Consider the following 14,457-nt stretch of genomic DNA (forward strand, 5'->3'; position numbering starts at 1 on the left):
AAAAACTCGTTCTTAAGAGTCTTTAACAATATATTTGTGTACAAGTACTCGTCTAAAATGACGAAGTTAAAGGAAGTTAAACGGGAAGGTTATTTTACGCGTGTTAGAAAGCGTTGGAAGCGAAGAGATGTCGTTGAAATTGATACCGATCACCCAAAGTTTCATTTCTCCCAATATATTAGAAGCGGAACAAAATTATTGCTGGAAAAACCTCGCCATCTTAAAGTAAATAACAACATCATTTAGTTTTGTAAATATTACGTAACAATTAACCAATATTATGACGTCTTAATATGGTAATATTTTATTTTAGCCAGTTCCTGATAAGGAAGATTATAAAACAACAATTTGTGACCATTTTCAAAGTCATTTCCATAACACGGTAATTTATATATAATTAGTCTTAGCGGACAATAAAAATATATAAAGGTATGTGTTCAATTTATATGCCTACAAATAAAACTACCATTTGTGGTGCACTGGGAAATTTATCACAGGCCAATATTAGTTGAGTGTTGTGACCAATTATCAACAATTAAAATCCCAACTATAGTTATTACCAAAATCTTTTTGTATTAATGAATTTTTTATTAAATAAAACAATGTTTTATCAAGTATTTAAACAACCAAACCAATCAAAATGTAGTTTGTTATATTTTTATCATTTGACCCCAATAATTGTTTTTTAGTTGATTCACATGACAGAGTTTGCTCCTTCTGTGTTTTATTACTTAAGAAAACGGGTCGGAATTTCATCGTACGAATATTTAAATGTTTTGTCCCCTCAAGATGACGAGGATTTTTATTTGGAGTTTCTTTCAAACTCAAAAAGTGGACAAAACTTCTTCTTAACGTGAGCTTTAATAATTTTTTGTTGGCAATTTTATAAGAATGAAATGTATACTAAAAAAACATAATTTTTGGCAATTATTTTGTTGTAAATAATTTATTATCTTGATAATTGAATAAATATCGATAAAATTAGAAACAATTTTTTTATAAACTCCAAAAAAACATCATTTTTGTGCTAAAAATTTCCTTATCTAATCAATTATGTAAATTTGATAAAATTAAAGGTTATATAAATGCTCTTTTTAGAAAAAAATCAAAAATTAAATGTCAATTATTAAAAATATTATTTTTGTAGTAACAACAAACAATTTATGATCAAGACAATAACTCAAGATGAAGCTGATTTTTTCTTGCAAATATTGGAGTTGTAAGTTTATGACATCATAAATAATTAACAATCAAATGGTTACACATAAACGCTTTTGTGCCACTTATCATGGTGTGTTAATTATTCATACCGTCTGAATAAGTTTAACTTTGGCCCATTTTTATGTTTTCAGATATCTTCAACATTTTGAATTATACCCTCACAGTTTAATTGTGAAATTTCTTGGCCTTTACAGCATGAAAGTAAAGAAATTAAGAAAACCAGTGAGTAAAAATTTCCCCCATTGTTTAAACAATGATCCTTTGTTAAACCTGTTTATTGTGAACATGAATGGGTATTGTTGTAGCAATTTCCTAAGTCATTGTATGTTTAATAATAGAAATTCATTATTGAACAATGAATAATATTATTAGAACCAATTCTAGCCCTTTTTATATGTTATATTTTTCAGGTTTATTTTGTTGTTATGCTAAGTATATTTTACCCCGGAGAGCGGATATCAGAGAGGTACGACATTAAAGCTTGCGAAATTGGAAGATATACAACACCGGGGGCGCCAGATAGCAATGCTGTCGTCATTTTAAAAGAGAAAAATTTTAACGACAAAAAAATTAAACTTGGTAATTATGTTCTTAAGTTAAACATTAAATATACATAACCTGTTTTAAAAAATCTTAAAACCAATTAAAACTACAATCACTAAGCTTTTTTTAAGCTTCCACTTACGTTCACCCAATTTCTTAAATGTTTAATGAGGTCCATTTATCTAATTTGGAAATACTGTAGTAAAAATTATATATGTAGTCCAATTTATAGACCTACAAAATAAATAAAACTGCCATTTGTGGTGTGTTGGTAAATTATTACGAGCGAATATTAGTTGAGAGTTGTGACCGTATTCCAACAATAAGGACTCTGACTATAGACAGGCTATTGACTAATCCATAATAATACACAACCACAGGTGATCAACGAGATTGGATCCTGCAGCAAATTAAGCACGACACCGAATTCCTTCAGAAAATTAAAGTTTTGGATTATAGTTTGTTGGTTGGGCTTCAACCTTTACAAGATGATGAAAAAAGGAATGGGTTTGCATCTGTTGTAAAGAGGACCAACAAGTATGTTTAATGTTAACTTAGTTATAAGAATTTAGTTTCTATTTGATTATATTAATAATGAGCACTTTACACTTTTTTATTAAGCAGAACCTATACAATATACATGACCAAATGGAATGTATTAGGTGTTCTTTAAATGGGTAGGGGTTTAATCCATGCTTAATTTAATATATATTTACCCTAATATATATTATAGGAACCCCCTATTGGGAAATTAAAAAAAAAAATTTGGGGTTTTAACCAATTTTATTTTTAATTTAGGTCGGTCTCCAATTCTCACTGTGTTTACCATTCACCAGACAACCATTTACCAAACCATGGTGACCATAACTTACCATTTATTGAATCAGATTACCTACCAGGTATGGTGAGTGGGGGTAGTGACAAACAGAACAGCTGTAGTTGCTTGCGTCAAGTTAGTCCGGAGCCAACTATGAACGGCGGTCTCTCTAATACTTCTCATACAATGTTGTGTTCAAATCTTATCTCTAATGAAGATATGAAGAAACAAAATCGTCGTCTTTTACCCGAGTATAAAAATGAACTTCATGTAATTGACGGAGAATTAAGATATTATGTCGGAATAATTGACTTTTTTACAAGATACACTTTAAAGAAAAAGTTAGAGAATGCGTACAAGAGAATTATTTATCCTCCGATGTCGTTCTCAACTGTTCATCCCGATTTATTTGCATCAAGATTTAGGGATTATTGGGAGAAACATACTGAGTAACTTTTAACTCGATATCAGAACATAAAGCTTAATATCTGGGCAAAGATTAAAGCTTTAATGCCAGAATGTCGACTTCTCTAGCACTTAGCATAAATTCAAACACTCCGTGTTACATTTGTTCACATCAGAGTGTAATATTATTATGCTAAATGCCTTCCCATTCTCTATAAGGCTCTAAAAACAAATATTACAGAAGTTACATAGAGTTCATGTTTTGTGTAAATGTTGCTAGATCTATACTCACTTGTAACTGAAGTTTCATATTGTATAGTTGGTCTATTTTCATATTAGAGTAGATGATATACCAAAAAAAATTTAGTTGAATAATTTAATAACATGCTCTACACACAAAAGCAATGATTTATCTTAATTTAACAAAGACTTATAAATGCTTCAACTTGCTTAATTCATTGTTATACGCTCATAGTAATCACTGTGTCCATAATTTTGTACAATGCAATATATTTTACCTGCTTTAAATCGCTGTCTTAATTAGTTAATTAAATATATTATATTCTTAATTATGTTTGGTAAATGTGAGAAAATAAAAGTATTTTCTTAACATACCAGTTTCTATATGTAAAAGGATTTATTATAAACTTTAAAATTGATTTAGTTGTAGCTATGGTTTACCATTTAAAGTTAGGTAAAAACAAAATTAATTCTATTCTTACCTAGTTAAATCCTAATTATGCCATAGTTGTATCCACCGTAAAGATTAAAGCTTTAGGGGAATTATAACATGGCATAATTACACACAATTTGTTTCACTTTAAAATTTTATTAGGATTGAATATATTTACAAATTCCATTAACACATGCATAACAAAATAATTAAACACCGACCTCTACACATGGGAAATTAAACAGAATTAAAAACTAAGTAGATTGTTTGCATAAGGTTATATGGGTGCTTCTCTAGGATACAACCTGAACAAAAAGATGGTGTAAATAAATATATCACTAGTTATAATCTCAGAGCTTTCATTTCAATATAATGAAGTTTGGTGGACAAAATATTATGTTGGTCTAATTTATATGCATCCGAAATAAATAAAACTGCCATTTGTGGTGCGTGGGTGAATTTTTGCTGGCAAAATTAGTTAAAAGTTCAACTATATTACAACAAAAAAAATGTTAAGGGCAGGACAGCAAATACTTAAATACATGTCAAAACACCCATTAAAAATAATAAATAATCAACCCCCAAATTACCTTTCATACCTTTCTTTTTTTGCTGGCTGGCATACCTGCCATGTACGCTTCACTAAACGGGGGTTGAGGAGGAATCACCCTTTGTTTTTCAACATCATGAGAGATCACCTCGACCCAATCAGCTGGGACCTCATTTTTCCATGCATCTGTAATAAAGGGAATTGTTAGAAAATGTTTCTAATTAGTTGGTTTTTGCCTAAAGCTTACCAAAAATAAAAAAACAAAAAATATTTAAATTTTTTTTTTTGATTTAATTTTTACATAAATTCACTAACCTGGGTCCTCAGCTTTTTGGCCCTTCTCTTTATTGCCTTCCTGTGGTTGTTTATTCTCATTCGGGACAACTGGGTTGGTTTCCATGGCAACACTTGACTCAGGATCAACAATCTATCCAAAAAATACGTTTTTAGTTTGTTATCAATTTACACATTTTTATGAAAAATGACAAATTTTAAATAATTATTTAAATATCTTAATTACGGGCATTGCTGGGGTAGAAGTTACGACAAATTGGTCAATTTGTGACTGTCGCGCAGGGTAAGTAACTGCCAGAGCTGTAAGATCAGTGGTTACATTTTCTGTTTCGTTAAAAAGCTTTTTCAGAAATTTACCGACTTCATTGTCTTTTTGCTGAAAACAAAAATAACAGGAATATCAAAAAAAGTAAAAACATAAAAAACTTTATTTTTGACATAAAATGAATCGAATGTTTTAATATGTAAACACTATTGAAAATATATATTGCTGAGTAAATAGATTTTATGTCAATTTTTACAAGTAGTTTCTATAATAAAACATATTGCATTAAAGCAAATAGTTTTTAAACTGAAAAGTTTCATTTAAGCCTTTGTTAAAATTATTTTTACAAGCTATATTAAATTCTTTTTGTGATTTTAGTTTAAAATAAATGTTTAACTAAAGTTACTGTATATTTTAAATACCCGAATTGAAACTTGGTTTGTTAAATTTAGGTTTAATAATTTTACTTATACTATTTAATAAATAAGGCATATCTACCCTTGAAATTCTACTAATTTAATTAATTGTTTATTTAGTTTTCATAAGATTTTATTGCAATCGATTGATTTTTACAGAATTTAATTTTAAAATATTCCAAAGAAATCGATATTTAAAACTTCAGATAAAAACAATTTGAACTAACCGAATAATTTCTAAAAAGTTGAGTTAAATCTTCTAATCCAGATTGTAATAAATATTTGTTGAGATGAATAAATAATCCGAGAGTTTGGTTGAAATGTTTGTGGAACTGACGTGGGAATTCACTCTCACCTAAAAGTAAGAAATTTTAATAAAAATTTAAAATTCCATTTATTCCTACATTTATTCGTATTTATTTATCCTCGATATGAAAAAGGCTAACTTTCCCACCCCAACATTGAGTAACATTTGTTACCTCAACCCAGTCTCGAGTAATCAGTTTGGGATAATATTTATTGTAATTGCTCATAAGCTGCCAATTAAATGTTGGTTTAGCAAGAGTTTATACTGAAAGGAACTACGGCATGAAAGCAGTGGGAACTAAACCCAAGACACTGTATATAACAACATTACAAAAAGAATTTTGCTAAAAAAAACAAAAATAATTTTCAAACTATTATCTTACTTGTCAAAAACAGAATTTCAAATGTTCGTCTGAGTGAATGACTGACAAGCGACTGATTAGAGGCTACAATGTCCGTATCAGGTCGGACACTTGCGTCCGAGAATATTTCGGTAACATACCCGGACATACTGCCTGACAATATTTCACTTAAACTCTGAAGGTAAAAAGGAAATATTGTACAATAGTTATTGGGTTTATATATTTTTATCATGGAGGAATGTGTAGTCAAGACATGTTTGAGATATCCGTGAACGCCGGGCTAATAGAAGAATATTTTGGCATAGGTGCGGCTTGAACCTAAACTTTTTGGTGTTTTTTCTATCATTTATTTAACCGTCTATATATAATGGAGTCCAAGTATAATACATATCTGTAAGTGTGTGTTTAAATTTTCAAATTATGATTCACAAAAAAAAAAAACCTGTTAGTTAACTTAGTATTTAAAGTAACTATATTAAGAGAGTAAAAAGCACATCATAAATATGGCCATTACTTAGTTACTGCTCTTACCAACTTTTAACTTTACACAACAAAACAGTAATTTTAACAATAGTTGCAAACTTACATGAATATCTTCTCTACTGGGTGAATTTCTTCCAAAGAAAAGTTCCTTAACCCTTATCATTAGAGGACCCATAAGAGGATCAAATACACTAACATCCCAGTGTAAATTATCAACAACTTTGGCTGGGAATCTAGGTAGACCCAACCTTTCCAGAATTTCACCTAATAATAAGAGGATTTTACATTTTAAATTACGTTTAATAGTGGGCGAAAGTTGTGGACAACTTAAAGGTTAATAAATAAGGTTTTTATGTTTGATTTTTCTTGCATTAAGGTGTGTCTACAACAATAGGTCATAGGTTCAATTCTCACTGCTTCTATGTCATTGTACCTCAAGTAAGGATTTATAAACGGTATAAACTCTTACTGAGTCAAAACCAATCAGTAGCTTAATTATTGGGCAATTATATTCTCAAATATTTCAAACTACCAAGGACAACTTGAGACTGGGTCGGGTAACTGATGTTACTCTATGTTTAAGTTGTAAAGTCAACCTTCCCACATCGGGGATAAATAAATGCAAAAAAATACAAATATAACAATAAACATGTTGAAGATATTTATTTATTTATAAACAACTTACCTAACACTGCAACCAAAAGCCAATTTTTCTTCTTTTGAGATGGAGTTGCAGTTGTTTGTGGTATTGAAGTTGTGGTAGTTTGTGGATTTGCAGAAGTTTGTGGCACGGTATCACTTGCAGTTGTTTGTGGACTTGCAGACGTTTGTGGTGTGTTATATTCACCTTTAAAACAACAAAATATAACTAAACATTTTAAATGGTTAGTCATTTCAAAAACAAAAAATAATGTCTTTATTAAAAGGCTTTAAAACTGGTGGTAAATACAAAAGTTAACTAACAGAATAAGTTCACCAACAGAATAAATGATGACTCACCACTTAAGACTCCATTTGAAACATTCCACACAGACTGACTCAGCATATTTGAAATCTCGTTTGGAATTACATTCTATAACAATAAGGTATTTAATTACATTTTTAACAATAACTTATTATTTAAACAATGTATAACGATGGTAAAAGAATTTCAAAAATTGATGATAAAGTTGCAATGGGTTTCGAAAATTAGTTTAAAAATCGAAAAAACTAAATTGGTAAGGGCTTCAAAACATGATACACATATATAAACTTTTCTAAGTTATGGTTAGACTATTGAAGCACTTAACATGTATGTGTGAAACTATACATAAACCCACATTTAACATATGTTATATGATGTCATAATCTCACCTGATCAGGTCCTTGTACTATCATAACATCTGCACCTACAGTAGGGTTTCCATTTCCATTTTGTTGAAGGGTTTGAGCTACATTCTGGAATATAGAGCTCATCACTTCTTGGGGAATCCCTGAAAAAATTGTTTAAATTTAATTTAAAATAACACTAGCCAAACAGGTTAACATTGCAACATTTATACTTAATAATATAACAACTAGTTGATAGCCCTGTTGTCAGCATTTTAATTGTTGCAATATGGTTGCAACAATTAACTAACAATTGTCAGCAACAATTTATCACAAATGGCATTTTTGTTTAAATTGTAGACCTACAAATTGGACATATATAATATATATCGTCCAAAAAGCTACATTATATATAAATAGCTTATAAATCCAACATACCAGGTACATTAGGAATATTCCCATTTACATTAACTCCAGCATTAGGTTGGTTGATTACTCCCTGTTGGCTACCTGAAGCTGTGGTTGGGTTGATATTAACCTGAACATTAAGTATATTTTATGCTATATTTAAGTTAAAAAAAAGCATTTAATATTAATTATGATTATGCAGAATTGAGTAAGTCAACATTTAAACTTGGAAAATATAAATTTAACTAAAATATCTTTAGGTAAAGTTAAAAGTCAACTTAATCATTTTTAATAGGATGCTTAAGGTTAAACTAAAACCTTAGAAGAAAATCTTACGTTAATGGGGGCAGGTGTTGGCTGGGGTTCTTGGTTTGACCCAGAGTTTAGGGGGTTCACCTGGATTTGAACCCGGGGTTCAATAGTTGCATTAATCTGATGAATAAAATATTACAAAAATAAGTTTCTTATTAAAATTAATAGGTTCGAATTTTAAACAGAGCTTTAGCTAATCAATATACTAAATTAATGACTAAGGAAAGAAGGTCAATCCAAGGCAGTTTTGACTACTTTAACCAGTATAGTTACAGTAAAAAAATTGGATCTTATACCTGTACATTGTAGGTTGGAGGTGCAATTGTAAATTGGGTTCCACTTCTTGCTTGGTTACCTTCTGGTTGACCTGGCCCAGTGTTAACAGTATTAGGGGTTACATTAACTGGGGTAGGTTGGGGGGTCAATGGAGTTGGGGTGGTGGTAGCTTGAGTTGGGGTATTAGATGAGGTGGTATTAACTTGGGGGTTAGCTTGTTGGGTTGTGTTAACGTTTGCAGTAGCTGCACTGGCACTAAAAGTTTAAGTTGTGTTTTATTAAAGCACGAAACACTTGAATTAATAATTAAAATTACAAATTTTTAAAATATAAAGGAACTGTAGAAAAACATAAACATTATGTCAAAAGTCAATTGCAAAACTTTAAATAATTGAAATTGATTTTTTATTAATACATAGAACAATTAAAATTTGCCATTTGCATTAAAAAATTCAACATTTTTCGGACATAAACCACCTTAAAACTAAACATTCTGTCAAAAGTCAATCCCAAAACATAATTCAAAGTATTTGGTGTTATAACATTAGATATGGTTCACACATTACAAAAGTGTCAACTATTTAAACTTAAACTTACATGTTACTAATTGGAGTTACATTTCCTCGTTGTTGATTATTCCTTATTTGAAATTGTCCAGCATCTACAGTATGGGTGACCGTCCTTAACCTAAATGGGGTCCCATTAACTGACCCCTGGATCATTTGGGGTACAGTTGATGCGACCGAGATCATTCGGGGTCGAGCCCCTGGAACTTGGGGCCGGGGTGGCATACCTTGAGGTCCAGAGGGAGTCCACCTCATCATTCTTGCACCTTGGGGTAAGGGTGTTCTTGGTCGATGTTGTCCTTGAGGGGGGTTCACCTGGATGGGGGTAAAGTGGGGTTGAGGTGGAGTCATCTGGTTGCCAGGACGATGGTTTGCTAGAAAACAACATATTTTATTGTTGTTATGTGAAAATAGATTCAAGTTAATAGGATTACTATGGCAACCCAGGGGACTCACCCATATTAGGTCTTGGAGTTTGCACAAGAACAGTCCTAGGAGGGGTTCTCCCTATGGGAATCACCACATGGGAAAGCACCCTCTGCAGTTCAGAGAAGATTTGTTGAGCTCTTAGAGTGTTTCCCAACCATCTTGTTGTATATTGGAACTCTGGACTCTGTTGAAATTTAATTAATTAATAATGCTAATTACAAGTATTTAAAAATAATCAAAATTAATAATAATGTGAAGAAATTAACCCAGTTATAGTATTTATGTGATTAAGGGTATAATAGAGGGTTTGATATAGAGTAATAAATTAAATAAATTCTGTTTAATTTTATAAGAATTGGAACCCTAAATAATATTAAACCCTAGTTACCTGGGTGCTTGTAAAAGGAGGATCAGTGTTGAAGAAAGTGATCATATTAGCAACATACGGAGACAACCTGGTTTGTGCACTAACCATTTGTTCATAAACTTGCCCTAACTCTCCTAATGAGGGATGGCTGAAGTAATAAAATTAAGTGATTGGGATTAACTTAACATTGAGCTAAGGGTTCTACTTCTTGGTTTGTTTTTAATGTGTGTTGTTATAAGTTTGTATTTTGCAATCTTTATTAAGTGTTGTACACAGTAAATGTATTTTAAACTAGAATTAGAGCAAAATTATGAGAACCCAAGATATCATTTTAGTGTGCTTTATCCAGCACATTATTAGTTGTGTTTGTAGTGAAAATCTACATTTTACTTTAATATTAAATTAAATTTGTTAGGATAGACATTTTGGCTGACACTTTTTCGTGATTATTTTTGGTTTCAAAGAATAATCAAAACCTTAGTCTAAAACAAGAATTAACTACATAAAAAAAACCTCAAAACTGTGTGTAAAAGTAAAATACTTACTTGTTGCAAGTTCTTGTTGTATTAGTTGAAGTAGAAGATGTTGATGTAGTTGGGGTTTGTTCGTTGTTTTGTTCATTGCTTTCACCTTGTTGGACTTCAGCTTTAGTAATAAAATATTAAAGTTTATTACATAACGTGGACACTAGAACTTATAATAACTAATTGATTGCCCATCCAAAAGTTTTAATTATAATTGTCATAATACGGCCATAACTAGCAACTAATTTATGATAATTTACCGACACACTACAAACAGTAGTTTTATTCATTTTAAAACCCTCTAAATTTAACATACATATTTAAATCGCCTACTTAGCTTTATATGTATATATTTATGTCAAATAAAAATAAGCTAAATTGTTAAAACATAAAATTTCTGTAGCTTATTAAAAGTTTTTTTTTAATATTAAAACTAAATTTACTTTGTGCTTCCCCTTCTCCAGTTTCGTTAATATCCTCTAAACTTTCAAGTATATTCTCCTCACTAGGGGGAGCAAAAGCATTCACTTCTGGAGCAGGGGTGGTAGCTGTTGTTGTCACATCAGACTCAGTATTGTCACTCTGTCGAAAAATTAATAAATTTTTTTTAATATTCTTTTCCAACAAAGGTAAGTACTTTTTCACAAACACCAAATAATAAATAAAGTTGTTACCTCGAGTCTTGCTAAAACAACTTCAAGTTGATCGATATATTGGCGAGCAACCGTTAACATTCTTCGGGGGGCACTGAAAGCTAAAAATAAAAATAGATATTAACCACTGCCTATGATGCAACAAAAGAGTCAAGTCTACTAATAACATGTTTAACTATTGGGGTTTTATAAGAGTATACAAAAAAAAACATCTTAGAAAAGTTTTTTTAATCAACCTTTAACAAAAAATTAAAGTATTTACTTTGTCTCGCTGGACGCGGTTGATTGCTTGCTCCCATTGTTGGTGGACGTTGATGGGGGTTTCCCTGATTTGCTCCCATTTCGATGACAAAATTCATCCCATTTGCTGCCTGCTTGACATTCAAAATTTAAGTCCATTGTTAAAATTGCAATGAAGTAATTTCATTTAAATTAGCTATTAAAAAAACGACACATTCTTGCAAAATAAAATGGTTTTAATAAACTATTTTTTATTCTTTCCTTTTGTTTTTTTAGCGAAAAAATTATCATATTCTGGGAAAAAATAAATTTAAACAAATATATCTATTAAACAAAGAAGTAACGAAAACAAAATGTTCTTAAGCTAACAAAAATCTAGTTACTAGCATTGTGCTACAGAATTCAAACTCACCATTTGACCTCCTGGAGCTCCCGGTACTGGTACGGTTCCACCTGGAACACCCGGTACCCCACCTTGCATCATTCCACCTTGGCCAAAAAACAATTGATCGAAAATCATCTGAGACTAAAAAAAAAAAAAAATTCTTTATTAATTTAAACTAAATATGGAATAGTTAAATATGATTTTTTATTACTAATAATAATATGAAAATAAATTAAATTAATCTTTTTTAAAACTGTATTTAAAAAAACCAACCAATTGAGCTGGGTTAAAGACATTTTGACCAGCTGGTGCAGTGGTGTTAGTGGTGGTTCCTGTATTATTGGTTGCACTGGTACTCCTGGTGTTTCTTGTACTGGTTGTCTGGTTAGTGGTGGTTACAGTTGGAAGACGTTGAACCAGATGCAAAGATTTTTGATGGTGGTCTGAAAAAGTTTTCAAAAAAAATTGAGTACAACAAAAATTTATAAATACCATTTTGTCTGTTTTAGATAAAATAGTGAAACAAAAATTAAATTAAAAGTTTTAACCTCTAGTTAATTTAACATCATCAGCAAGAACCCTTCCATAAAAAATCAGTCGTTGTTGGTTAGCTGGAACATTTACACTTGAAGAAATTTTCTCCTTAAATTCCTTGATTGTTATCTAATAAAAACAATAACTTTTTAAAAGCCAAAAGTCTAAATGTTTGCCCTTATAAGAAGTTAGGTTTAAGTTTAAATAATAAAATTTGTATGATGCATTAAGCAATTCGATAAAACAACCTAAAACCATAATCTTCTTTTAACTTACATTAACAGGAACTGTGAACAACCTGGATTGAGAATCCATCGTCTTAACTGTTACATCCAAAGTTTCCGACATTTTAACGTCAATAATTTAAACTTTAATACTATAATATATATTTGAATTCCTGTAAAAAGAGTTTTTTTTTTTTAAACAATATTGTTCCCTTTTTCGGTAAAGTTTTTGCCCGACTTATTATCGGTTTTCAAAGTAAAGCAGCATAATAATCATAACCATAACCATGCTGTAGCTACTAACCACTTTAAATAAACAAATATAAAAAAGATATTACATAAATTATAACCTTAAATTAACAACTAAAGAATTTAAAGTTTTGATCGAGAACTTTCCAAAAACAAAAGCTAACGATGAAGATTGCGTTGGCAAAAATAAACGTTATAACTAAACTATGTCAAAACAAATGTAGTAACTGAAACTTTAAAAGGAAGCCATTAGGTTACAATTTTTTGTTTTTTTTGTTACAGGAGCGCATGCCTTCGCAATTAATTCGAAAAATACAATATAATATTAATAACAATTTAGTTAGTATACAATAAATTAAGCCAACCTATGCAAATCAAACATTGCCCGAAGTGAGTTTTATCAAGTATGTTATACATTTAAATTGGGTAGAAATATTTAAACAAAAAACTACATTAACAAAAAAAGTCTTTAAAAGTATCAGTCGACATATTAAACATAAAAACGTTTGTCAAAAAAATTTAAAACTTCTTTAATTTTAAATATATCGATTTTGTACAAAGTATTATGTTAAAGGCAAATTGATTTTTATGACAATATAGATATAGTTATGATTACGTCATAATCTATTAGCAATTACGTCATAAATTTTATTAAATATTCACTTTTCAGAATATTTAAAAAATGTTGTTAAAGTTTGAAAAGATAAAAATTAACACAAAAATTAGAAAAGTACAAAATAAAATTGGATTTTTTAAAAAATTGGATTTTATTTTGTTATAAACAAATTTGTCAATTTAAAATAAATATTCAGATGCCATTTAATTTTTAATTTCGTTCTTTATTTAAATAATTTAATGACTTAAACATTTAAAAGACATTTTAAAAACTCTTTAACGATAGTTTCTATTCTATAACCATGGCGATTGTTGTTATAGAGTTAAACAGAGTATAAGCCTTTTATAATAGACACATGATAAGAATTGACAAGCGAAACGTAATTTAATTCTCATGGGTTGTAAAGTGCATTAATTCGGTGTTACTTTAATGCCGAATATATCGATGTTAGATTAAGAGTTTTAAACAAGTGTGAACACTATAGGAAACCAGTCCAGAAATAATTTTAGGCTCAAAATTTTAGTTTTAGGAAAAATTAAAAAAATAAAGTTTTAAAAAGAAATGTATGTTGTTAATAATGTTTTAGTTTTAAAAGTTTTTTATTGCAGAGAATAAATCCAATTTTTTTATTGCGTAGTTTTGGATTAAAAAAAAACAAAAAGGAAAATGTTAAACAATCGCAATTCGCAGTTCCAAAATTCGCAAAATACCCCAGAGAAATTTCCAAGCAATTCCCGAAAAAATTCCCCGAAATCCCGCGAACAAACCCTCGGATGCCTCCTTGTATTTTGTTTAATTTTTTCTGTGTTATCAGTCAGCGCTGTTATTCATTTAGGTTTGTTTAATATTATTTAATAATTTAAATAAAGTTTAATAATATTGATATAAATAAATGGAACGTTTGTAATATAAAATATTTAATATATACAACTTTAAATGCTTTCAAATTTATAATCAAATTTTTTAATTAACCCACTGGCAAAACTCAAACGAAAATTAGGTTTTAAGATAACTCACTCCTTTATATTACA

General features: G+C 29.8%; 2 protein-coding genes across 4 annotated transcripts; one reads left to right on the forward strand and one right to left on the reverse strand.

Moving 5' to 3' along the window:
• The first annotated feature begins 5 nt into the window (after nt 1-5).
• Nucleotides 6-3,585, forward strand: LOC145742013 (phosphatidylinositol 4-phosphate 5-kinase-like protein 1). The gene is made up of 8 exons (XM_082559745.1): nt 6-225; nt 314-382; nt 690-853; nt 1,148-1,219; nt 1,353-1,443; nt 1,632-1,800; nt 2,145-2,301; nt 2,563-3,585. Exons 1-8 carry the CDS (start codon nt 58-60, stop codon nt 3,032-3,034), a joined length of 1,362 nt encoding a protein of 453 aa, XP_082415871.1. The 5' UTR covers nt 6-57; the 3' UTR covers nt 3,035-3,585.
• Nucleotides 3,586-3,804: 219 nt separating this feature from the next.
• Nucleotides 3,805-12,736, reverse strand: LOC145742851 (uncharacterized). Of its 3 annotated transcripts, none has more exons than XM_082560677.1 (24): nt 12,614-12,736; nt 12,352-12,466; nt 12,077-12,246; nt 11,831-11,944; nt 11,441-11,549; nt 11,200-11,279; nt 10,969-11,107; nt 10,547-10,646; nt 10,023-10,149; nt 9,662-9,818; nt 9,237-9,579; nt 8,660-8,894; nt 8,388-8,483; nt 8,082-8,181; nt 7,689-7,807; nt 7,335-7,407; nt 7,021-7,182; nt 6,439-6,599; nt 5,874-6,027; nt 5,412-5,539; nt 4,730-4,879; nt 4,525-4,636; nt 4,259-4,395; nt 3,805-3,964 (listed from the first exon to the last, which is right to left on the reverse strand). In XM_082560677.1, the coding sequence occupies exons 1-24, from the start codon at nt 12,683-12,685 to the stop codon at nt 3,953-3,955; spliced, it is 3,165 nt and encodes a 1,054-aa protein (XP_082416803.1). In that variant the 5' UTR covers nt 12,686-12,736; the 3' UTR covers nt 3,805-3,952. The 3 variants fall into 3 exon arrangements, with proteins under 3 accessions (XP_082416803.1, XP_082416802.1, XP_082416804.1); XM_082560676.1 differs by having other exon boundaries at nt 11,441-11,552; XM_082560678.1 differs by having other exon boundaries at nt 4,250-4,395; nt 11,441-11,552.
• Between the last annotated feature and the right edge of the window lie 1,721 nt (nt 12,737-14,457).

The sequence above is a fragment of the Corella eumyota genome, chromosome 2 (genome assembly GCF_963082875.1).
Source record: "Corella eumyota chromosome 2, kaCorEumy4.1, whole genome shotgun sequence".
Lineage (NCBI taxonomy): Eukaryota > Metazoa > Chordata > Ascidiacea > Phlebobranchia > Corellidae > Corella > Corella eumyota.

Coding starts and splice junctions, on each gene's coding strand:
- LOC145742013 (XM_082559745.1), top strand. CDS start 58: ATGACGAAGTTAAAGGAAGTTAAACGGGAAGGTTATTTTACGCGTGTT. Junction 854..1,147: donor GGACAAAACTTCTTCTTAAC/GTGAGCTTTAAT, acceptor TTATTTTTGTAG/TAACAACAAACAATTTATGA. Junction 1,220..1,352: donor TTCTTGCAAATATTGGAGTT/GTAAGTTTATGA, acceptor TTATGTTTTCAG/ATATCTTCAACATTTTGAAT.
- LOC145742851 (XM_082560676.1), bottom strand. CDS start 12,685: ATGTCGGAAACTTTGGATGTAACAGTTAAGACGATGGATTCTCAATCC. Junction 11,553..11,830: donor GAGCTCCAGGAGGTCAAATG/GTGAGTTTGAAT, acceptor TTGAATGTCAAG/CAGGCAGCAAATGGGATGAA. Junction 5,540..5,873: donor TGAAATTCTGTTTTTGACAA/GTAAGATAATAG, acceptor TCTTACTTTTAG/GTGAGAGTGAATTCCCACGT.